Source organism: Vigna radiata, chromosome 2, assembly GCF_000741045.1.
Source record: "Vigna radiata var. radiata cultivar VC1973A chromosome 2, Vradiata_ver6, whole genome shotgun sequence".
Classification (NCBI taxonomy): Eukaryota; Viridiplantae; Streptophyta; class Magnoliopsida; order Fabales; family Fabaceae; genus Vigna; species Vigna radiata.
Genome location: NC_028352.1, coordinates 24,763,478 through 24,789,086, shown reverse-complemented (window position 1 = coordinate 24,789,086; position 25,609 = coordinate 24,763,478). Strand labels below are relative to the sequence as shown.

The following is a 25,609-nucleotide window of genomic DNA, read 5'->3' as shown; positions in this document are numbered from 1 at the left end:
ACATTTTTGCACACATTTTTGCTTCAATGTTAATTGAGAACAAACATCTTACATTATAGCATTTGGATTGTTTACACTGTTTGACACATTTTTGCTTCAATGTTAATTGATAAACGCGTTTGAAACAGCAAATAAAGTTTAAAAAATTTGGTAAAAAGGACTAAAACCAGAGTTTTCTAAAGTTGAAGGACTAAATTGTACTATAGTTTAAAAGAGGGACTAAAACCAAAATCGCCCTAAAGTATAGGGACTAAAAACATGTTTAACCCTAAAATAAAAGTAAAAGGTTGTTAAAATAAAAATAATATTAATAAGGGTTAAATATGTTTTTAGTTTTAGTCCCTCTTTCAAATTAAGGTATAATTTAGTCCTCCAACTTTAGAAAACTCTGGTTTTAGTCATTTTTACCAAATTTTTTTAATTTTATTTGTTGTTTCAAGTACGTTTCATTATATCATTTGAATTGTTTACACTGTTTGACACATTTTTTTAATATTTTAATTTTTTTTAATTTTAATACTTAATACAGTAAATAAAGTTAAAAAAATTTGGTAAAAAAACTAAAACCAGAGTTTTTTAATGTTGAAAGATTAAATTGTACTTAGTTTGAAAGAGAGACTAAAATCAAAATCACCTCAAACTATAGGGACTAAAAACATATTTAACCCTATTAATAAATGAATACATCAAACTTAACTAAATCAAAGTTTGTCTAATAATTTGTTTTAACTTATTTATTACACATTTTTGTTTTAATAAAATTAACTAAATGAGTTAATAATTAGTTTATTAACGTTAATAAACTTATTTTATGTTTATGCATAATCACTTTTAATGTAGAATTTTAATTTTGAACTAAAATAATATAAAAGTTTTTTAGTTAAAAATATTTTCCGTGCGATTGTTTATAGCTTGACACGACAACAAAGTTGATTGGACTTTTGATGTTATTTAAAATTTGACTTTTGCATTTCTCATTATACATGCCATCTAACATGTGAGAATTTCCAATATTATCCTCATCCTTCAATAACTTCAGCTTGTATTTTTCGTATATATTATCAAGGTTAAATAGATCCACTTGTCCCTATTTTTGTTGGTTTTCTTCAATTAGGTCTCTGTTTTTTAAAAATGATCAATTTGGTCCTTGAATTGGAAAAAGTAAACCAATCAAGGACATTCCGTTAACTTTTCTCAACGGCGTTAAAAATCTTCTTTATTGACAATAGTAGCTGTCATTTTATAAACAGATGGCACATAATATATAACACGTGGACTTAAATTATTTTATGCATAATTTTTCTTCATTCTTTCAGCATTATTTCAGCATTATGAAACAATCATTTGGTGGATCAATGTACATAATGAGAAATTAGTAATAAAAAAATTACATGATTTCCCAATTGAATTTCAAAAATTAGCATCCTTTGTAACAGATTAAACACAACGAGGATATCTCCAAAGAAACCACTCACACCANACAANCACAACAGCAATAGAGTAAAAACCATTCACATTCCATTAATAAATCATACAAAACCAGAACAAGCAAAAATGCAGAGATAAAATTCATACACTATAACCCTAAACCANAACAAGANATNACTCACACCAAACAAAATTGTCAGCTGTGAAGTTCAAAACTCCCTAGATCTGGCCAACATCATATTCAACACTCACAATTACACCTTCTCCTCTGGCGGCTTAGATTTAGAAACAAGACTGAAAGGGGAGAGACACGGTGTTGTAGCTGCCGTGTCGGTGATGGCGAGCGAGCTGGCGATGGAAAGAGGTAAGGAAACGGCTTGGCGACGCAGCAGCGAGGAGGCAGCGAGCTCAAGAGGAGGAGGTCTGGTGGAGATTGAAGTTGCTGGGCTGTGATGGTTGACGAAGGAGAAGAAAAATTGTGGAATTCTGACTATGTTGATGAAGCACGACCAATTTCCCCAAACCTAAAATCTTTTAATTAGGTCAGATCACTTTTTCCAATTTCCCCAATTTATCTTTACTTAAACTTAAACCACAATATTTTTTAATTTTAATCTTTAACAAATAAAAATAGTAACCATGTCATAAAATGGTTAAGTGCCACCTGTTTACAAATGACAGCTATTATTGCCAGCAAAGAAGACTTTTAACACCGTTCACGATAATTAACGAAATGTCTTTGATTGAGTTACTTTTTCCAATTTAGGGACCAAATTGATCATTTTTAAAAAATAGGGACCTAATTGACAAAAACCAACAAAAATAAGGACCACTGGATCTATTTAACCTATATTAAAATATAATAAAAAATAAAGAACGTATATGTTATTTTTTTAATTAACAAAAGTGCTATCATGGTGGGATGATAATTTCAAACACATTCATTATGTTTTGAAATGATAATAGCAAAAATATATTATATTTTAGAAAATTTGTTCCTAGATATTAAGTTTCAAAATATAGTAATATCTAAGTTTGTGTTGTGTTACTTTTTTAATAAAATAATGTTATATATTACTTTTTAGATTTTTAAATAGGGTTAAACATGTTTTTAGTCCCTATACTTTAGGGCGATTTTGGTTTTGGTCCCTCTTTCAAATTATAGTACAATTTAGTCCTTTAACTTTAGAAAACTCTATTTTTAGTCCTTTTTACCAAATTTTTTTAACTTTATTTGTTGTTTCAAACGCGTTTCTCAATTAACATTGAAGCAAAAATGTGTCAAACAGTGTAAACAATCCAAATGCTATAATGTAAGAAGATGCTTGAAACAGCAAATAAAGTTTAAAAAATTTGGTAAAAAGGACTAAAACCAGAGTTTTCTAAAGTTGAAGGACTAAATTGTACTATAGTTTGAAAGAGGGACTAAAACCAAAATCACCCCAAAGTATAGAGACTAAAAACATATTTAACCTTTTTAAATACTAGTATAAAAAGTTCAAACATGATTATTACATGCAATGTCATAAAAAAAACACACAAAAAACTTAAGAGTACAAATCAATCAAACATTTGTATGATGAGATTAAAAAATAGAATTTTGTTCTAATTCTAAGATTTAAAATGTAACATCTTATTTTAATAGTATAAAACTATTAAAATAAAATGTTATAAAGATTATAACTATCAATAAAACATAGAGATTTTTAGAGGAGAATGTTTATATTGATTAACAAAAATTAACATTGTTTTTTTACTTTTATAATTTGTACTAGATTAGCATTTTTATTTACTCTCACCATTAAGGTGATTATCGCAAAATAAGAAGAAACAACCAACAAACAAAACACAGAAAGAAAGGTTAATTAATATTATAAAAGAAAAACAAAAAATCAGCATACCACATTTCACTTTCAAACTAAACAAAACCCTAAACATATAAATACAAGAAAATCTAGATTTGACCATCCGAATACATATATTATTGTCGAGCTATGGCAGGTTGTGTACTTGTAGTAGCCTCTACTGCTCTACAAAATCATTACTAATGAGTTTTATCCTACCACACACAAGGTTAGTTCGTTAATGTCTTAGACAAGATAAAGTCCTTAGACTAGGATTTTATGTTACTTTCACCACATGCCTCACCCTTCTCTACTTGAGAATTGATAACCATTAAAGTATCAGGATAACCTCTAAGAGTGAGCTCCTACAATAATACATACACTACTCGACACCACCATGGAATCTCTCCACGAGAGCCATGTAATTACATCTATCTACCGCAACTACCATACAAATGATTAAGACATACTCATCATCATCATACATCATACCATTTAATATATAGTAAGTACTAAACAAGTATCAAAGTATCAATACTACTCAAACCTAACAAAAACCAAAATAAAAGAAAACACAAATCAATACTGCACATAAGATGCTCAAGGCAATATTTTTACAGCATGAGTGCCACCTAGGTCGCTCAACAATATATCAACAAACATTATATCAGATGATAACAACTTGCGTTTTTATTTACACTTTCTCAATCATGGTGTGTTCACTACAGCACATTATCTTCAACCTTTGTTGGTATGCAATAAATAAACGATAAGTTCAAATATAAAATGAATAAGATGACGTTTAGTATGTGTTTATCAATGCTCAGTAGTTTTTCATATTTATATGTTGAATTTTATGCATCAGTATTTAGCTCAACATTCCCATAGATTATATTTCTATTATATCAAACGGTGCTTTCATTTAGACAAATTTTACTTAAGGTATTGTATTCTTCACATTTATCTTGCTTGATACACTGGATATGTTCTTATATCTAATAGACACATGTTTCATCTGGTATAGTCCTTTAGCATAAACAATTGTTTAGACATTGTATCTTATGAACATTATTTCGTTTGTTTGTTAAACCTCAAAACCTAAGTTGCTATATGGTCTAGTCTTCTTAGACAATCTTATCCTAGTAGTTGGATCTACATGATCGTTTACCTCTTCGTAACTTTTTGAAATTACTACATGCTCCTTTTGAGCTTTGAAAGACCAATCCCACATTTGTTCTTGTTAAGTGTCACGTCTCTAGTAACTACTTTCTTTGTCACTTGATTGTAAAACCTGTACACTTTTGAGTTAGTATAATAACTAATGAAGATGCATTTATCTCCTTTGTCATCAAACTTCTTTTTTAGTTAATATGATACATGTACATATGTTATACATAAAAAAATTATAAGGTGTCAAATTGAGACTCTCCTTTCACTCTAAACTTTTTCTGGTGTTTTTTTCATAAACAATTTTTGTTGGACACTGGTTCAAAATATACATAACAATAGAAACAACTTCTTTCTAAAATTATTTAGACAATTGTTTAGCTTTAAACATGCATCTCATTGTATTTATGATGGTTCTATTATTTGTTTTTGTCACTCTTGTCACTTCATCTTGTTGAAAGATTTAAATCTTTTTATATTTTTTAAGAAAGAAAAGAGTAAAATGTAAATAAAAATAATATCAAATGAATATAAAAATTTTATATGTGTCAAAGAATATTTTTTTAGGTTGTACACAAAATACATTTATAAAAAAAGTTTTTAAAAGATAATTTTACTAAAAAATTAGAATTAAAAAAAGATAAAACAAAAAGAAACTACGTGAACGCATGCAGAACCGAAAAAGAAGACGAATATGAACATGAACATGGGTTTGGAGCTAAAGAAGTGTTTGGCTTCTGGCTGTCGGTCGTTGAAGAAAGTGAAGCAATGCCATTGTCGCCTTCTCCGACTTGGTCTCAACGACGACACCTTTCTCATTAACACCCTCTTGCGCTCTTCCCTCAACCTCCGTGCCACGCAGTACGCAACCGTCGTTTTCGCCCAAACCCCGCACCCCAACATCTTCCTCTACAACACCCTCATTCGCGGCCTCGTCTCAAACGATGCCTTTCACGACGCCGTTTCGCTCTACGCTTCTATGCGCCAGCGCAGCACCGTTGTCCCCGATAACTTCACCTTCCCCTTCGTCCTCAAAGCCTGCGCCAGGCTCAAAAACACCCACCTGGGTCTCACCCTTCACTCTCTCGTTATCAAAACAGGTTTCGAAAATGACGTGTTTGTTAATACTGGCCTAGTTTGTTTCTACTCCAAAAACGGGTTTTTGAGTCATGCACGCGGGGTGTTTGATGAAATTCCTGAAAAAAATGTTGTCTCTTGGACTGCCATCATTTGTGGGTACATTGAGTTTGGTTATTGTGAGGAGGCAGTTGGGTTATTTAGAGGATTGTTGGAAATGGGTGTGAGACCGGATAGTTTTACGTTGGTTCGGGTTTTGTATGCATGTTCGAGGACGGGGGACTTGGCTAGTGGACGATGGATTGATGAGTATATGAGGGAGAATGGGTTGTGTGGGAATGTGTTTGTGGCAACCTCTTTGGTTGATATGTACACGAAGTGCGGGAGCATGGAGGAAGCACGGATAGTGTTTGACGGGATGGTGGAGAGGGATGTTGTGTGTTGGAGTGCCTTGATTCAGGGGTATGCTTCCAATGGGATGCCGAAGAAAGCACTTGAGGTGTTTTTTGAGATGCAGAGGGAGAATGTGAGGCCGGATTGTTATGCCATGGTGGGGTTTCTTTCTGCATGTGCGAGGCTGGGGGCGTTGGAGTTGGGGAATTGGGCTAGGGGTTTGGTGGATGGCGATGAATTTTTGTTTAATCCTGTGTTGGGTACTGCATTGATTGACTTCTATGCCAAATGTGGAAGTGTGGCCCGGGCAGTGGAGATTTTTAAGAGTATGAGGAGGAAGGATCGTGTGGTGTTCAATGCTGTTATTTCTGGGCTGGCTATGTGTGGACATGTTGGGGCTGCCTTTGGGGTGTTTAGCCAAATGGGAAAGGTTGGAATGCAGCCTGATGGGAACACTTTTGTTGGTTTGCTTTGTGGGTGTACTCATGCTGGTTTGGTTGATGATGGTCGGCGTTATTTTAGTCACATGAGTTGTGTTTTTGATGTGACTCCTACTATAGAGCATTATGGATGCATGGTGGATCTTTTGGCTCGTGCAGGTCTGTTGGCTGAGGCTAAGGATCTGATCAAGAGTATGCCAATGAAGGCAAATGCTATTGTCTGGGGAGCACTGTTGGGAGGATGTAGGTTACACAAGGATACCCAATTGGCTGAACAAGTGTTGATGCAACTCATTGAGTTAGAACCGTGGAATTCAGGACATTATGTTCTCTTATCGAATATATATTCAGCGAGCCGTCGATGGGATGAAGCAGAAAAAATCAGGTCAAGTTTGAGTGAGAAAGGGATGCAGAAATTACCTGGGTGTAGTTGGGTTGAAGTTGATGGGGTTGTTCACGAATTCCGTGTAGGAGACACTTCCCATCCTTCAACACACAAGATATATGAAAAACTTGAAAGTTTATTTAAGGACTTGAGAGAAGCTGGCTATACTCCAACCACTGAATTTGTGCTCTTTGATATAGAAGAGGAGGAGAAGGAATACTTCCTTGGTTGTCATAGTGAGAAGTTAGCTGTTGCATTTGCACTGATCAGTACCAGTGTCAAAGATGTGATTCGTGTTGTTAAAAACCTTCGTGTTTGTGGTGATTGTCATGAAGCTATAAAACTTGTTTCAAAAGTTACAGAGAGAGAGATTATTATTAGAGATAATAACAGATTCCATCATTTCAGTGAAGGCTCATGCTCTTGTCGAGATTATTGGTAAAAAATTTATATATGCATTCTAAGATGTGAAGTCTAAATTCGTTGTGATGGTGATGAGGATATAGACTACATGGGATAGTTGGGGGCTCAGGTAAGAAAAGTCTCAGCTTTCTGAATCGGCTTGTGAAAAACGAACTCTGACTCATGGATCACAAGTTTGTCAAGGCACAGATTTGGTACACTGCTGGTCAAGAAAGGTCCAACATTTTTCTACCTCGAGTTCATTTCCAAATGTTATGTAAACTTTTCTTTTATTTTGCCATAGTCTCACTCTGCTTGTGTTTAGCTGAAAATAATTATTTTTCTAAGGATAGTGATTAGGAATACAACTAAGATCTGAGAGGTCGAGATTGAGATCTGATAAGATCTTTTGAGGTACAAAAAGAAGCATAATATTTTTAATCAAACCAAAACACAGACGTGGCTGAATTATGGTCCTTCAGCTAAAAATGATAATCATCAAATGTTTACCATTTGGTGACTTCTTGATGGGCTCAATTGTTGCATCTTGCTGCAATAGAATAGCAAAGTGTGATGAGTTTTAACCAAGTTTTGAACTTTTAACAGGCCAAAAAATTTTATTGCATGTATGCCCTTTATTGTGTTTCCATTTCCCTTTCGAATTTTGGTCTTAAATTTTCGTGGCCATCTCGGTGACCAAGGTAATTTCACAACCATGTACAAATTTCCCATGAAAGAAACATAACTAGTTAAACAAAGGAAACATATTATGTTCTTTCTCTTTGGGTTCATTTTTATTTTCTAATGAAGAAAACCACAAACTAGTAAAGCAAGCTATTGCTTAGTATCAAGATATGCTTATTGATTCCGAAAGTATAGAATGAGAGTTTTCCTTGTTATTTTCAGGTAATTGTAAAGGTAAGATGAGTATTGTGCATTGTCAAGCTGTGAAGTATTCCAAAGAGTTGACTAGGGATGAATCTAGATATGGATTCAGATATTGGTCAACATTGTTACCAACAAAATTCTGGACTAATAGTGAGGTACTGTTCTTCCCCAAGCTCATTTGTTCACAAGCCTTGCGAACAATAACGGCAACATCAAACATCGTTTGTGTCAATGGTTAGACTTTCAGAAGTAACCATAATCTTCAGCAGCGGCAGCATTATCCTTCCGCCACAAGTTCTGAAATGGAGACCATGTTGGACAAGTTTATTTCTTCCAATGATTCTGAGCCTTTGCAAGAGTTTGGAGGGAAGCCATTGAAGAAGAAGCCTGGGACTGTTTCACAACCATCACATTCCTCAGATAGCAAGTTCAACGCCGTCCTATGCCAAAAGGTTCTCTAAGGGCTGCAGGCAATGATTTTGATGACTCATTCAGTGCAGTGAATTCCATGGCTTCACAGAATTCCACGCAAAAATGGTTGTTTCCACCAATTGCTCCAATCTCATTAAGCAAAAGAGTTTCCCTGCAGGATTTTTATCCAATTATCAGTTGATAATGGTGAGACCTTTCATCTTGGTAGCTGTCATGGAATTTCATCTGTGTTAAACTTTCGTTTAAAGATTTTTAGATTAATTAGAAATTATTCAAAATATGATTTTCAAAATAATTATGATGAAAGTAAATAACCTTACCATACATGAAAATCTATAATTAGATTCATATTATTAGAGTGTTCTATTAAATTGATTTCATTTGTGTAAATCTTCTTCATCCTACGGATTATGGTAATGTGTTCTCTCATGTGTGTAAAATTCAAAAGAATTTTTACATAAGATCAATTTGGTCATGTGAATAAAAGCAACTGAGGCTTACTTGTGCAGTACAAAAAATGGGGTCACCAACACCATTCAGAAACCCATTGTTAATTACCTTGTTCTCCATGTGGCCAAAGTTCCCATACTTATCAATGAAGTTTTCTTTAGTCGCTTTAGGAACACTTGAATTTTATTGTGCTATTTTATTTTATTAATTGCTTTCTTTCGGGGATTGATTCTAGGACCTGGTGATTTCAATTTCTGAAGAAAGAATGATAATATTTAGAGCTTATAAATACAAGATTTTTTTTTTCTTTGATTATTTTGACGTTTCAAAATCACTAGAAAATGTATTTAATTATTAAATTATAAAACCAAATTCTGTTAGTAAAAGAGATACTTTTGTGAAAGAATTATAATTGAAAAACCAGTCTGTTATGTTTTAAATAAAAGTTTTAAAAGAGACAGTTTAATTAAAAAAAAATCACAATTAAAAAGGAGTGTATAAAAATAAATTGGTCAAAAATGTAACCCTTGTAACATCAATGATATAAATCATACTTCTGAAAATAGGTAGAGTAAAGAATGAAGAATTTGATTTAAGTCATGTCAGTTGTAAAAAGTTATAAAAAAATCATGAAAACATGATTCTAACTATGGTTTGCAGGCAGATTGAACTTCATGAAGTTAATTTGTAATTTTGTCTTAGAAGCAAACAAGATATTCTTATTTATAGGTTAAGCTAAATAGTCCTTGAAACAAAAGAAGTGAATTTTTAATGATAAATGGATTAGTTTGAAGAAAATGGATTGAATTTTTATAAATGATTAGTTTGAAGAAAATGGATTGAATTTTTATATGCTATTCAGTTAACAATTTATCCTTGTTTTTACACACTTCTAGTATCAAGATATTTGCCATTACTTATATACATTTATGCTATTAATTTTCATTTTTGTAACTAATTGTGCATTTATACCATAAAATCATATTAATTATTTACTCTACTAATTATTTCTATTTTTGACACTTTGAACTACTATTTATATTCCCTTCTTTAATTATTTTTCTTATTCCATAAACCTTTCCATCCCTATCACTACTTTTTTTCCTATTTAACCATTTTATTTTCAGGTTTTTAATTATTTCCAACCCTTTATACTCTCTGTACTAACTTTCATTAATGTACTAAGTTTATATATATATATATATATATATATATATATATATATATAGATATAGATAGATAATTATTTCAACTTAAAACACTAATCTTGAACATTTTAAAGGAGTATTTTGGTTTTTCTACTGAGAATGCCCAGATAAAAAATTAAGCAAAAACATCCAATTTTTGCTTCTCACAAAAATGTGCATGAGACATGTATCTACCTAATGTAAAAACAAATAGAGACAAGTTATAAGTAATGTTCAGATATCAAACTGACCAAACTAATTCTTGAAAAGGAGGCTACTTTTAGATTAGGTAGCATATCAATCCCAGACCCAGTAAAGGTTAGTTTAACCATTATGGTACAAAGAATGACAGTATGTGAATTGCACACCTGTTAAAAGAACAATATGTACAAAATTGACTACAATTCCAGATGTATAGGATCAAGGGAAATTATCTTCTAAATACTAACCTTTCAAATTTGGATTGACATTATGACAAAAATATTACATACACTATGTGGATGCGAAAGCAAAAAAAAATCTTTAATGCTCCTACAAAATTTCTAATAGCAGGTGGGTTCCCACCTAGTTGAGCATGACTTTCCCATAAACAAATAGTGGAGATTCTGCAGATATTTTCAACCAGAAGCTGAAGCACTTCTCCGTTTATCGAACTCCTCTTGCTCTTCCTTGGCAAACTCTTCAATCAACTCTCGTTGTCTCTGTGTCAGGTTTCTGTAATAACATTTCAAATACAGACGTTTTATATGCTAAGCATCATCCATCATAGAACCTAAACAGAGTACAAGGAGGAGCAAACAGCACATTGAAAATGATACAATAAAATATGTAATGAGACACTCACGTTGGGATGTTGACATTAAAATGAACATATTGATCCCCAAATGTGTAAGAATTTTTTGTCTTGATCCCTGTTAAAAGAATAAACAAAGATTAGAATGATGAAAGAAATGTGCTTAATGGCTTACACTAGAGAAGCCTTTAAGAATTCATGCAGCATGCATGATGTCCATACATTCTAGATGAATGGACAAATTGTCTCAAAGAATTAAGAAAAATTCAACGATTTTGGAAAAGGGTATTAAATTGCTTACCTTTCTTTTTCAAAACCACTTTCTGACCAGGTTGGGTCCCTGGACGAACCTGCCAAACAAGACCCATAAATCAAACTTCCCCAGTTACTGAAAGTGCCATAAGAAATAATATTATGTACTGCGATATAATTCTAACCTTAAGTACAACTTCTCCAGTAAGAGTCGGGACTTGAATAGTTCCCCCCAAAATCGCCTGAAACCCGTGCATACCAAATTTCAAGTATTTAGTTTAATTACAATAAAATCTCTAAAAGCAACATAAACATGTAACAAGATCTTGGAAATCCAAATATTGACAATAAACTTCCATCACCAACCATATCCACGCCACCACCACCACTACCACTGCTATCTTTCATAAACCAAACACATGTCAATCCACACTCTCTTGGGGAACTCAGTGGATGCAGTATAAACAAATATGTTGCTCCCAGACAATTACAAATCATCCAGTTAAACACAAACACAAGTGGATCGTAAGAAAACTTAACCAGATAACTGCACAAAATATTGCTGAAAGATTTTCTTCGTGACTGATCATTACCTGAGTGATACTTAACACAGCATCTACGTGAATATTAGATCCTTCTCTGCGAAAAACAGGGTCTTCTCTAACCTGGAAAAAAACACAGAAATAAAAATGCTGAGTTTTAAAGTATTAACAATTTAAAAAGCGACTTCCAACTTCCAAGCTATTGAATTAAGTACCTTGATAGTAACATAGAGATCACCAAGATGACCTCTATCAGGATCTGCTCCACCACCTCCGAAAACCTTTATGGTCTCATTGGTGTCTATCCCTGAAATGTTAAAAACAAAATTAGCCAACTTATCACAGCTCGACCTAAGAAATAAGAGAAGGCATACGCATACATATAGCAAGGCATAGATTAGAGTTGGCACGTGGACGGATTATAACAATTGGATGAATATGGTCCACCAATGCATTAAAAATTCAATTAATTTAATACTAAAAGTCAATTCAAACCATCCATTAACAATTTTTTATGTACGGATATGCAGTCCCTCCACAAAAATGATATTTTATAAAATTATTACTAAGATGGTTTAAACTTGACTTAATCTTACAAAATTAGCTTGTAATATAAAGAATGTCTCTACTTATATGTTGTATCTTAAAATATTATTCCTTTCTCTTTTCTACATAATTTGTGTGTTTTCCCAATGCAAAGTTGGTTTCATGACCTGTGGATTCGCTATGTGGTTGTGTTGTGTTATGAAAGAAAAAAAAAATATTAAGGGAAATCCATTGCTGAACTAGATGCATATTTGAATGATCAATCATATGGCAAGGTCCACGGAGAACCTCTCCAATATGAGGTGGTTTACAATATCATTGTCAACTCAGACTATTTTAATTTTTCATTAGGGAGATTTAGGCTGCAAGTTTGTATAATATTTTCAATATTAACAAGTGCCAAAGTTTATGGTATTATGGGTGCAGAGAAGAGCGTTGATATGTGATCAATTTCCTTAATCAAATGTTGCATCCATACTCCATTAATATATCATGACAGATAAATATCATCACGTTTAGAAGTGTATCAATTTGTGCACTTCCATTTGTAAAATAGTATACAAAATAAAGAGATAGAGATGCGGGGCAGTGTGAAAGAGAGAGACGCTAGCATTTTTTTCATCCAATGGATTTACTTTTTTATTATTGAATAAAATCTGTGGATATTGAAAAATTGCGAATTAACTATTACCCATCCATATAAAATTAAATGGATGTATAGGATCCGTTTTGTTAGCATTGGATACCATAGATTTACCAATAGATGAATGATAGATAAAACGAATTATTTTGTCATTCCTAGCAGAGATAGAGCCAACATTAGTAAAATTCTTCAACTTCAGTATCTTAATAAAATTATTTAAAATTTAGGGCTTCCCAGCTTTAATCAGACATTAAGTATCTTCTTTCCTGCATGTTATTATTATGATTACTATGTTTAGTGGGTAGGTAGAGGAGTAGGCTAGCCTAAGTCTTTAGATGTCATATGCGCATGAACTACGTATCTAGCACTACGTCTCTAGCAGTAACAACACATCTCAAAAGAATTTAAATATTAATTACCAGGCATAATATCCAACTTGACCGACTTTGTTCCTTTGACAACCTTCTCACCCCTGCAAGACTTGCAGAAATTCTGATACAGATAACAAAAGAAAAAAAGTTAATATTTACAAATATATTATCACAATTTTATAATTAATATGAAAAACCATCATATCATAGTCATATGCGGCATTTAATCAACAGTGTTATTCAATGTGTACTTTACTTAAGAGGGGAAAGGGCTAGTAGAAGAATAATTTAAGATGTAGAATTCTCCCAATCAGCAACAGTATAATTAACATGAATAAAAAAGTTATGTGAATCACACTATCATTGAAACTCCATCCATCATCTTGTCTAAGCCGTAGCGCAAAATATGAAACAAAAAAAGACTTAATATTACAAAAGAAAAGGAGGGCTTATTTACACCATACCGATACAATTTTTCCAGTTCCCTTGCAGGTACCGCAGGTACTCTCCATTCTGAATATGCCAACTTGTACAAATAACTGAACGTTTCCAAAATTATCAATTTAATAACAATTTGCTGACTTAAACTTTATAAAAAGGAAGTTATTTTCGAGACAATACTGACCACTCCTGACCCTTTACATCGCTTACAAGTTTCAGGTCTTGTACCAGGAGGAACACCACTCCCACCTGCAATAGTTCATTATGCAAAAGGTTTGTGGCTGAAAAATTCATTCCAGGTGCACTGACTTGACAAAATACAAATCAATCTGAAAACAATATAGTAGTGGGCGTGTTAATAAACATACCACAAGCATTACAAAGCATGTCTGTTTCAAATGTTACAGTTTTGGTGCACCCTTGTACAGCTTCCATAAAAGATAGCTCAATAAAAGTCTGAAAAAGAAATTATTTAGATGGCTTTGGTCAAACAACTCCTAAGCATACTTAGAAGAGTCCACATATGAAGAAAGAATAAACCTTCACATCCTCTCCACCAATATTCTGATGGAAGAAGCTCTTGACAAAATCCTGTTGACCATTGAGAATTGAAAAAAAACAACAATTAGATTTCAAATGTGGAATGAATGCCACATGAAAGTCTATAGGCTTTTACATTTAATTAAATACTACATAATTTCAGAAATAGAAATTTCAGGTGAAAAAAAAAAACTGATGCATAATCAACTATCAATTAAACGGAAAATTTTGAGTAAGTTTTATAACATACGTTTTTGTCTGAATGCTAAATTAATCATTTTATCTTTAGATTGAATAAATAATTGAAGCTCCATTTCTACATCGTAAATTTTACAATTGAAATGAGATAATAATGACATTTTCTTATTACTATGAAATGCGAATGTAATCCCATAGTTCAAAAACAATGCAGGGCAACAAACAATGAAAGAAGTATCCCTAGTAGACACCATTAATAAAATAAAAAGGGAAGAAACTACCAAGTCCTTACATGATCACGGAATATCTGCTCGAAGGGATTGAAGCCACCCTCACCACCGAAACCAGTGCTTTGTTGGTTTACATAAGCATCATGACCAAGCTAAATATTTATATTAAAAGTGAATCAAATGAATAATCCATTCAACAATTTGAAAATACTCATTTAAGCAACAAACATGCACACGAAGTATGAGTTGTAATAAATCATGAAATAAACCTAAAGTTTTACTGGTACAAAATATGAAATCCTGAGCATAGAAATTGTAATAACGACAAAGCGAAAAACACTGTTGGAAATGTAAGCAAAAATTTCCTAGTGAGTACAGACACTACAAAATGAATGTTGTCTCCATTTAGATTTTTACAAGATATTAACTCAGGAAATGACCACATTCTCAGCTCTTTTAGAAATATCATCACTGTACACGAAGGAAAAATACCAAGGATAATAGAATACTAAACCTGATCATATTGTTGTCGCCTTTCCTCGTCCTTCAAAACCTACCACACGAGAAAAAAGACAACAAATAAGCAGTGAGCCAATTTAGTATATGAAAATTTCAAATAGACCTCTGGCAGTACAAACGAAATGAAAACAAAAGCACCAAGGGTCCACCTCATAAGCTATCGAGACTTCTTGAAACTTCTTTTCAGCTTCAGGATCATCTTTGTTTGTATCTGGATGGAGCCTTTTTGCAAGCTGCGGAGCATGAATAGAATTTAATAGAAAACAAGAATATATATAGTATCATTTTAGAAAGGTAATTCCTAAGCTGACTAATCCTGTTTGATGACTTCATGTCAAAGTACAAAGATGAGAAAAAAAGTAAGGCCGAACTGAAGTACTTTCACAATTACGAAGCACAATATAAAATTGCATATTCAGATTATAAAAACATATAAAACAAAATAACAACAATAGCCTCGTTATCCTGTGACAGGTCAATATGTAAATTGATGTAGATCTCTCCTTATAGGAAAGTCTTTAGTCTCACCTCCACAAACTCTTGCACTAGTAATTACCCCATTATAGAGTCTTCTATAACCTAGATCAGATATAAGGAACATGGACACCTTTCTTTTCCAAAATCTTCCGCAATGCATCTCATGACACTTTATCATAGACTTTTTCCAAGTAAAAATACATGTAATTCTCTTTCTTTACTTTGACACCTTTCCATCAGCCTCCTTAGAAGATAAATATCTTTGGTTGTAGATATTCTTAACAAGAATGCAAATTGATTCCACGCCATCCAAGTCTCTTCTTTTAATCTATGTTCAAACAGTATTTTCTCTTTATTTCATAGCGCTTCATAAGTTTTATCTCTTTGTAACGTGTTCAAATTTTGAATATCTCACTTGTTCGTACATATAGGAACCAAAATATCCATCCTCCATTCATACATTACTTTAAATCTCATAATTGTTTACACATGTTCAAGCTTCAAAACAGCTCAAACTGAAATTTTGTTCTAGTAAGCCAAAATTTTCTAAATCTCGAGTTTCTAACCCTTCCATATTAGAAATTATAATCCATCGTTGAAACAGTTTAACAATCTCTTCTTCATCCCCTTCACTACACCACCAAGATTCTTTGTCTTTGTTTCACCTAAGATTACTTCGCGTGTGCAACTAGGAAGTGGGTCAGACAACTATCTATTTTTTTCTATTCTACCATCATATTTCTTACCTATCTATTTTATTCCTCATCCCAACAAATCATCAGTGAATTGATAAAGTTTAACCATGAAATGGATAAGATAGCTAAAGTCCGCATATTTCAGTAACTAAATTCATATATAATGACAATGGCAAGGGAAAACTTACCCCATAGTAAGCTTTCTTTATTTCGGAAGAACTTGCGTTCTTACTCACACCGAGAATATCATAATAGTCTCTTGCTAAAAATGCTGTAATAGAATTTGGAAAAAACAAACTGGCCATCAACATGCACGAGACAACTAACAAATATGCATTCGGAAGCAAAGACAGTACTGAATTGAGTGAAAGGTAAAGGAACTTGAAACTCCTTCTGATTCCGTTAATAGCAAAAATCAAATCAAAGTATATGATGCAGAGTTTTAAAATTTATACCTGAGCCATGAATTAATCTAGCTGCCTCCCAATATTTATTTGCAGCGCCCAATAGTAACCATTTCTTCAAATTAAAGCCACCTCCAACTGCAAATGGATAAAGAGGAGCAGGTGAGCATAAACAACAATTGAAAAGCATGCAAGACTTAGATTAGATTCAACATTGCAAGAAAACAAGATATGGACCTATATTCAATTCATCCAGCAATTTATGAACTTACATAAAATAAAATAACTGTAGAACCAAATAACATAACCCAAAATGAAAATTTTGAAACTAAACAAAAATTGACAAATTGCTTAGTTTCCCAAACAGTAATACAATGAAAAGGGAAAGAGAATAAAATGATTGATTTAACACACACCATTAGACGTAAAACTACCAGTAACTCTCGATGGATGGAAAAGCCCAGAGTTCAGTGTCCTATAACCCCTTTGGAAAACTGATTGATAAACCTGCAAATGAGAATTTGCAGCACAATTGGAAAACCATATTTCATTGAAGCACCCTGACAAAGAAGTCGAAAAGATGCGTACAGAACGGTTGGCACCACGGAAAGATCGACGAGCAAGGCGATTAACGAGAGTGACGCCATGAGAGCGAACCATTTGGGTAATGAGAGCGAGAAACTACAAAGGCCAATCAAAAAGGGTTTCAGGAATTGGGGTAAATAAACCCTAGATAAACCCTAAATTGAAGGATTTGATGAAGAAGGTTGGAGTAAAATCAGGAAGAGAGGAGAGACGAACAGAAAATGGGCTATGAACTGAGGAACAGTGTGTGAGACACGACAAACCGCTCCTAAGTTCAGGGAACTCTTCTGACTGTGTGGTCCGTGACCGTACAAGTGTTTGGCAACGGATTTATCCTAATAAAAAATTATTTGAGTATAAAATAATTTTATTAAAATAAGTACAAAAATAAAAAAAAAATTGTATTTTTCTTATAAAATAATTATTTTAATTTTTAAAATAAATAAATTGAAATTAAGATTAATAAAAATAGAAAAGTAGTTTTTAAATTTAAAATAACGGTTAGTTAAAGAAAAAAAATGTAAAAAAAATAAGAATCACCTTTATATGAGTACAAATGTATGTGACAGATAATAATTAGTTCATCACGGTTAAAATAATTAGTTGTTAATAATAGAAGTATATTTATTTATCTAAAGTTATAGTATTTTTCATAATAATGTCTAAAAATTAACGTATGAAAATATTTAATTTTGTTATAGTATTTATATTAATTATTTAATATTTAATTAATGAGACTGATAACAATGCTCTGGTATTCTAGGAACACTAGAAGTTATGAGCTAATGCAAGTGCCATTTTATGGTATAATAAGCATCGTTCTTGTGATGGTTTAAGCCATTTTATCTTTGCTACATAGTAATGAGTATGTAGCTTAGCTTTTCCATATATATCAATAATTAGGACTGGGCATAGTTAGTATAAAAAACTAAAACTATAGTTTATTTGCACTTTTTTAAACTTAAAAAACTAAAACTAATTTTACTAAACACTAAATAAACTTATTAATAGTTAAGTTTATAAATACTGAACTACATCTTTTAAACTATAGTTAACTATTAATCACAGTTCACTTCTCCCAATTCATTTTTTACACACAGTTAGGTTTTTCAATTCCTTTCTCCAACTATTTCTAAATTTAACCAAAATGCATCTCGAATGAAGTTGGTGAAGATATTTGTGAAGTCCGAGCTTCCTTTTTGATTTGTGGAAAATGAGAACTTCCGTGACCTTTTATGGTCCTTACAACCACGCTTTGAAGTTCCATCCCGCACTACATTGAGGCGTGAAATATGGGAACTCTATGAAGAGGAAAAAGCAAAGTTGAAAATGTTTCTATCAAAGCACTTTGAGAGGGTTTGTTTGACTACAGACACATGGACTTCAATCCAAAACCTAAATTACATGAGTTTAACCGCTCACTTTATTGATAATGATTGGAAACTTCAAAAGAAAATTTTGAATTTTTCTCAAACAATAGGACATTCAGGGGAGCTCATTGCTAAACATGTTGAGGCTTGTTTGAATAATTGGGAGTTGAAGCGAGTCCTTAGTATCACCGTGGATAATGCTATAGCAAATGATGTTGGGGTCCAATACCTCAAAAGAAGGATGTTATCTTGGAATTGTCTAGTCTTAAAGGGAGAATATGTTCATATGCGTTGTTGTGCGCATATATCGAGTTTAATTGTGAAGGATGGCCTAAAAGAAATCAAAGATTCAATTTCAAAAATCCGAAGTGCAATTAAATATGTGAAATCTCCTCCCGCTAGATTTGCTAGATTCAAGGCATGTGTTGAGCAAGAGAGAATTTCTTATAAAGGCATTGTTTGTCTTGACGTTGAAACCAGGTGGAATTCAACTTACTTAATGTTAGAGACAAGCTTGAAGTACAAAGATGCCTTTGTCTTGCTAGATATGCAAGATAAGAAATTTGGTGATGAAATGGCCAAAAGTAATGGTGGTGTGCCATTAGAAGAGGATTGGGAATATGCGAGGTCTATTATACCATTTTTAAAGTTGTTTTATGACTTTACCCTACGCATTTCTGGTTCTTCTTATGTCACCAGTCATGTGTATATGAAGGAAGTGTTTGCAATTGGTAAAAGGATTCGATAATATTCTGAGAGTAATGATGTGAGCATAAAATTGATGGCAATGAGGATGAAGGGCAAATATGAAAAATATTGGGGAAATCCTAATGGAATTAATATTTTATTATTGATTGNTGTTGTGCNTGACCCTANGAGTAANTTGGATTTTGTTAATTACTTCATTGACTACCTATTTGAATCTAGCATGGCCACGGAATTGAAATCAAAATTATTGTCATCTTTAAAAACACTTTATGAACAATATCAAGGTATTGAGGAGGGTTCTCAAAGTAGCCAACAAGAATCTCAACTAGATGATGATGATGATCCTCATTGCATGCGTTTCTACCTAAGAGCTACAGGACGTAGATCTGATTATATATCAGAGCTTGATAAATATTTGAGAGAGGATCCTGAACCTTATATGTCAGTTGAGTTTGATATTTTACATTGGTGGAAAGTCAACTCGACCAGATTTCCTATCCTTGCGAATATGCCTCGAGAGGTGTTAGTCATTCCTATCTCTACCGTAGCATCAGAGTGTGCATTTAGTACAGGAGGAAGAGTGGTTAGTCCTTATCGTAGTTGTCTAACGCCTAAAGTAGTGGAAGTACTTGTTTGCACACAAGATTGGCTAAAAGGAACACCTTTCTCTATACTTTTTGATGAGGATCCTAAAGAACTTGATAAATTTGAGCAAGGTGAGATTATATGACAAATTTATATATTTTTTGATTTATATTTTAAGTGTTCAAAGATTATGAAATATTTAATTTATTTTTGTAGAAATAACCTCTCAAGATGAAGTGGGATCTTCAAGTGCTGCTATTAATTTGGATGATTGAAAATCAAGAAAGAAGCACCGAAAGTCCATCTTCAATAGATATATGCTATTAGTGTCAATTTTGTGCTATTGTACAGCTATTTAATTGTAATTTATATACAATAGAAGGTAGTCTATATGGTATTTAAGATACATAAAGGGATTTTGTTCAATTAGTGACAATTTATGATAAGACTATTTTTATTATTTTTTTAGAGTTTCCAGTTTATGTGATCATATTTATAAAGGCCTATTTTGGAATATATTGTTTTTGGGATAGAGGTGTAGTTTTAACTTTTGCCTTTTTGTGTTGGACAGGTCTGTCTGGCCAATCCATGTTGACCTGAAGTTTTTGGAACCAGTTGGGCGAGAACTTAAGATGCTTGGAAATATATTTTTCTCATACATGCCAAGAAATTTGGTCTTCCTCACGTCAATCTTAATTAGTTTGCATTTTGATATTGATGAGATAAGGAATATATCATATATAGATTTAGTTGCATATTTGTCAATTGATATAGTGCATTTGAATAGCAAAAAGAGGAATGTATCAAATGAGAGAATCATTTTTTTTTGTTCAAATTACCTTAATTTAGGTAGTCATATTTGTGCAGATTTATTTGGTTGCTAATTTATAATTTGACTGTTTATTGTTTGATTTCCGAGGTGATATGTTTACGTGAAATGTTCTTTTGTATATATGCGATGAGGTGTTATAATTGACGTAGTTGTTATTATGCATGCAGTTCATGGATGATGCCGTTGAACTACTGCGGGAATACAGAATCATGTAGTGTTAGAATTTGTAGTGCAGTTTAACTAGTCTGAACTAAAAAATAGTTCACTACAGATTTCTTAAAGTAGTTTATAGTTAACTACAATTTTTTATAGTATAGTGCAGTATACTTTGCCCACCCCTATCAATAATTATATACATGTGCAGTTTTACGAAAGATGTTCATATACTGATACATCAAAAGAAACAACAAATCAATGTATGTTCATATATATGTGTTTCATATACTCTTTCTCTTCCTTTACGAATAACTTACACTTGGCAATTTGTGTGTTTTAACTTGTAATATATCTCTGTTATTTGATTCTAAAACAGCTTTATAGTTGCTTTTTACGTAAAACTTACTTGACACAGTTAACAGCAATATTGATTCACAGTAAAAAAAAAAGTAATATTTTGACACATAATTTTTTTATATTTATTTGATACTATTTTTTATTTTTTACTCTTTTTTCTTAGAAAAAAAATACAAAAATCTACTTTATTTTATGACTTAAATAAATGTAAAACCTTTACTCTACTAAAATACAGTCTCAAGATCAGAAGCTGAAATGTACAAGCTTTAAATGATTTTCTATGACTTTGTAGCTTCTTCCCTGACAAGGAAAAACGGTAGGTGGTAACATGATATCAGTAATTATTCTTGCGTAACATCAATTACATTCCCAAACAGTAAAATTACGATTTTACAATTTTGCATTTGACCCCATCAAATTTTTCCATATCCCTGTCAAATCAGATTTTGCTTTACTAATAAAATACAGAGTGGATGGTAGCGTTAATAAAATACATTCACTCAACTATAACCCAACTTAACACTAATTCAATATTTCAAATTGTTTTTTGTATGTATACCAATTCACATACCTCTATGAAAACACTCACCAAGGTGCAATACCCATGGATAGGCAGAAAGATCACAGCCAACATAGTACACAACTAACCAGTCACACTAACTGTTAACTACTCATTTATCCAAACCTTATCAAGATCACTCACAATACCAACATTCAATAAGTGAAAATAGCCACACAATCTAATAATAAAAGAGTTTCCCATATCACTGGTTAGCATGTAAAAGAAGGGTCTGGATAAAGGAATATAAAGAAACATAGCTTACTATAACAAAGAAACAATGAAATTAAACCACAAAACCATCTATTAAATTATATTAAAATGGAAACATTCAATAGACTTCAAAAACAAGATTTTGATTTGGAGAAAAGTGAAAATAAACAAGAGAAAGGTCACTAACGTACAAACTAATAAGCTAATCAAATAAAGATAAGGTAACTTGGCCCATACTTCAGTAAGATGATCATCCATGACATATCAACAATGCCCAAGTCCAATACTGTCAATTAATGTCAATTATTTTCAGGTGTTTTCGGTGCTTCTACTTGACTGGAAATTCCACGAGATCTGTTAATGTCAATTAAACATACATCAACAAGGATGACTACAATGAACAAACCAAACTGAAAAGGCAAAGAATACTATAATCAAAACTACTGTACAAATGTTTTAATATTGAACGTTCTTAAACTACAACTTCAAATAGCACTAAAATATATTGTGAAATTTAGTCTTTCAAATATTAGGAGAAATAATAGGTGTACCTAGTCAAATCAAGTATAATAAAGTTCATCCAGAAAACAATAGCAGATACATAATACAAATCAACAATAAACCAAAACACTAGTAACTACTCATCTAAACCATTTTTATATCGAAGCACTGCATTCAAGATTCCACAAAGCATAACATGTAAGTTGCTCTTTCAAGTTTACATGATGATAGTACATGAAGTTATTTCAGTTTGATACGATTGATATGATTTAAATGTATTATAAATTCTTTTAAAAATTTAATTAAAATCATATAAGTTTGATATAACTTTACTTTAATAAGTTAAAATTGCATCAAGTTAACACGTTTTTCTTTCCTAAAAAAATCAAGTTGACATCACTTTTTCATTTTTAAAACTACATCATTCTAATAATTTTAAAACCAAAATTACACTAAAATGTTGTATTATTTTAGTTCAAGTTATAGCAACACAGAGTTTTGCAAAGGAGCGAGATTCAAACCCGCCATTCCAAATCTTCACTTTGAGCCTCACTTCCAAATTCAAGCTAATCAAGCGCTTCTCTAGCTCACCAATTTTCTGGTACACCAAAAATGAAAGCATCATCTTTCAAAGTAACACTTAAAACACCTACTATACGTAACAAACACCCATGACTTGAATGCTGAGAAGCAGTTTTAAGTGAACATCCCGGTGCTTCTTTTACTAATTTTTCTCCTTTTTCATACAAATTTGACAAGTCATTATTTCAATGGACCAATGTCCTGAGAGCATAAAACAGAAAATGTAAACAAATCTATTAGAGCTGCTTACCATAGGCCTAAAACAAGATGAGGTTTTCTTTTTAAACTGATAAGCATATTTTTTATAATTGAAATTCATTTTATTGAATTTTTCCTTTTTGGATGAAACTTTATGAAAAGAGAAAGTCATGTATTGCAGAGACTAAAGATAATCAAACCTCAGAAAGGACAAAATGAGTTGCCAGTTCAGCAGCAATTATTTCCTTCCCACTCAACCTTCCTCCAGTAAGTGCCAAGAATTCACCTGTAACATTATATGCATGCAATTATTTCCTTCCCAATCAACCTTCCTCCAGTAAGTGCCAAGAATTCACCTGTAACATTATATGCATGGTTACATCTCTGATGAGTCAGTAAAATTTTAAAGACACTTCTACTGTTATAGAAGAATAAACAGCAAGGAACATACAAGTGTAAGGGGAATGGAGGGAAAGCACTTATAAATTGATAATAAACTAGGAACTGAGGAATTTGTTTTAGATATGAAGTACTGAGACTAAATTCATTTGCAGGAAATTCAAGTGGGGATGGGTCCTTGTGGGGAGCTAAGATATCCATCTTATCCTGAAAGCAATGGAACTTGGAGGTTTCCTCGCATTTAGGCCACAAACAAGATTTATCAGCACAAACATTCCAATATAAGCATAATTTTTTAGCTAAAGCAAATATCATTCACAGATACAATGACTCCACAATAAGGCCTGAAAACAAACACTCCTTTATAATGCAAGAAAGTCATAACATATATCCCTTTTGAAAGGGAAAGGGAAAAAATATTATTACCTTTGGATTGCACAGTTCCAGCTAAAGGAGAAGTGTTATGGCAGAGTGCGGCAAAGCTTTTGACAACGGAAAACCTTCAATGATGGCGGCGAACCCTCGACGACGGTGAGCTTTCGACAGCTGCAAAACTGAAAACTATTATCTACTAATCACCCTCAAACTAAAAAGAACCTAGAGTAACCAAAACTAACCCCACAGAAAAACTATTATACAACTTTTTTTATAGAAAAACTAAAGGAAGGAAAAAGGGAAGGGAAAGAAAAACCCAAACCATGCTTCGCACTCCTCTTCGAGTGACTTCGCACCAGCTTTAACAAAGGGTTTTGTTCGCGCCCCTCAATCAGCCCCTTTTGCAGCTTCAATCCTTTGTAGACACTCTCTGGTCCATGAATCGAGCCTCCTAGTGCATCTTGGGGAAGAAACCATGGAACTCTCTTCGCATTTCTCTCAATCTTCTCGAACCCTAGCTTCAAGGGTTTTCAATTTGGGGATGAAATTCTCAGTTAGAGAAAAATCTATAGTGCACAGTTAACTGCACTGAACTGTGTAAAGTTCAATTTTTTTTAACCGAACTGTAAAATAGTTTAATTACTTTTTAGTTAAAATAAGCTTAGTTTTTTTAGTATAACATAGTATAGTTAATTGTAGTTTGAGTACAGTTCATTGAATTATGCCCAGCCCTAGCTGCAGCAGCTACATAACAAATCTAAGGTGTTGAAGACATAAACTGCTATTGAAGCTTATTTGTGCAGCTAAGAGAACTAACTATACTTGCATTCAGTAATAAAACTATTGCAGCTCAGATAAACAATTTGATCACATGGCATCTGGACATAAATAAAACTGAGATTCTCATTTAAATTTGCAGTAGAATTATCTTCCTTCTAATCATAGAGGCCTTCCTCGTGCCAAATTTTGACTTGAAAACTTATAATGTTCATGCAGAACCCGGCAAGTATTCTTACCATAAGTATTCCCCGGAATTTGATATGAAAGGAGTGTATCTTAAAAGAACTTACTGATGATAATTTACTAGAACCATCAAAATGGGTCACAACCCGCGAGCCAATCCGGCCCGTCATGGGTTTGGGCCGGGTTGGGTTTGAAAAATACAACCCACTTATGTGCGGGTCAGATTTCAACCCGGTTCATTTAAACCCGGCTCATGCGGGTTGAACCTGTGGTGAGCCGGGTTGGCCCACCAACCCACCTACCTAATTTTTTTTTAATTTATTATTTTATTTATGAAACCCTAAAAAATAAAATACTATCTTCACTCATTTTGTATACCAAAAAAGTAACCTCTGCTCTCACAAATCACTCTCACGGTACTTCTCTCATTTGACGGTGCTCTCACCCTCACTTCACTGAAATTCTTCAAGGAGTAGGTAAAA

General features: G+C 32.7%; 2 protein-coding genes and 1 pseudogene across 17 annotated transcripts in view; 2 read left to right on the top strand and 1 right to left on the bottom strand.

Annotated features, from left to right (window-relative positions):
* The first annotated feature begins 5,128 nt into the window (after window positions 1-5,128).
* On the top strand, window positions 5,129-8,265 carry LOC106753732 (putative pentatricopeptide repeat-containing protein At3g08820). The gene is made up of 2 exons (XM_014638060.2): window positions 5,129-7,372; window positions 8,043-8,265. Exon 1 carries the CDS (start codon window positions 5,134-5,136, stop codon window positions 7,174-7,176), a length of 2,043 nt encoding a protein of 680 aa, XP_014493546.2. The 5' UTR covers window positions 5,129-5,133; the 3' UTR covers window positions 7,177-7,372; window positions 8,043-8,265.
* Window positions 8,060-20,674, top strand: LOC111240503 (annotated as a pseudogene).
* LOC106756192 (chaperone protein dnaJ GFA2, mitochondrial) overlaps window positions 10,305-25,609 on the bottom strand; it is a 20,986-nt gene continuing 5,681 nt past the window's right edge. For 6 of the 16 annotated variants that reach the window (XR_002667298.1, XR_002667300.1, XR_002667307.1 and 3 more), the window contains 5 exons: window positions 24,487-24,682; window positions 24,216-24,335; window positions 23,591-23,746; window positions 23,132-23,208; window positions 22,183-22,463 (listed from right to left, as the gene is read on the bottom strand). Coding sequence is in view for 3 of the 16 variants with exons in the window: in XM_022778924.1 (XP_022634645.1) it covers window positions 10,711-10,807; window positions 10,938-11,004; window positions 11,188-11,236; window positions 11,324-11,380; window positions 11,732-11,803; window positions 11,896-11,987; window positions 13,289-13,361; window positions 13,705-13,779; window positions 13,866-13,930; window positions 14,050-14,137; window positions 14,222-14,272; window positions 14,712-14,801; window positions 15,164-15,202; window positions 15,318-15,401; window positions 16,529-16,611; window positions 16,796-16,882; window positions 17,161-17,251; window positions 17,333-17,404 (1,332 nt within the window). In the remaining 13 variants the exon portion in view is untranslated. Of the gene's footprint in view, window positions 10,808-10,937; window positions 11,005-11,187; window positions 11,237-11,323; window positions 11,381-11,731; window positions 11,804-11,895; window positions 11,988-13,288; window positions 13,362-13,704; window positions 13,780-13,865; window positions 13,931-14,049; window positions 14,138-14,221; window positions 14,273-14,711; window positions 14,802-15,163; window positions 15,203-15,317; window positions 15,402-16,528; window positions 16,612-16,795; window positions 16,883-17,160; window positions 17,252-17,332; window positions 17,629-22,182; window positions 22,464-23,131; window positions 23,209-23,590; window positions 23,747-23,841; window positions 24,012-24,215; window positions 24,344-24,486; window positions 24,683-25,609 lie in introns of those variants that run through there. The other 10 variants (XR_002667299.1, XR_002667301.1, XM_022778924.1 and 7 more) reach the window with 9 other exon arrangements.

Excerpts from the sequence above, each read along its gene's own strand:
- LOC106753732 (XM_014638060.2), top strand. The coding sequence starts at position 5,134 with ATGAACATGAACATGGGTTTGGAGCTAAAGAAGTGTTTGGCTTCTGGC.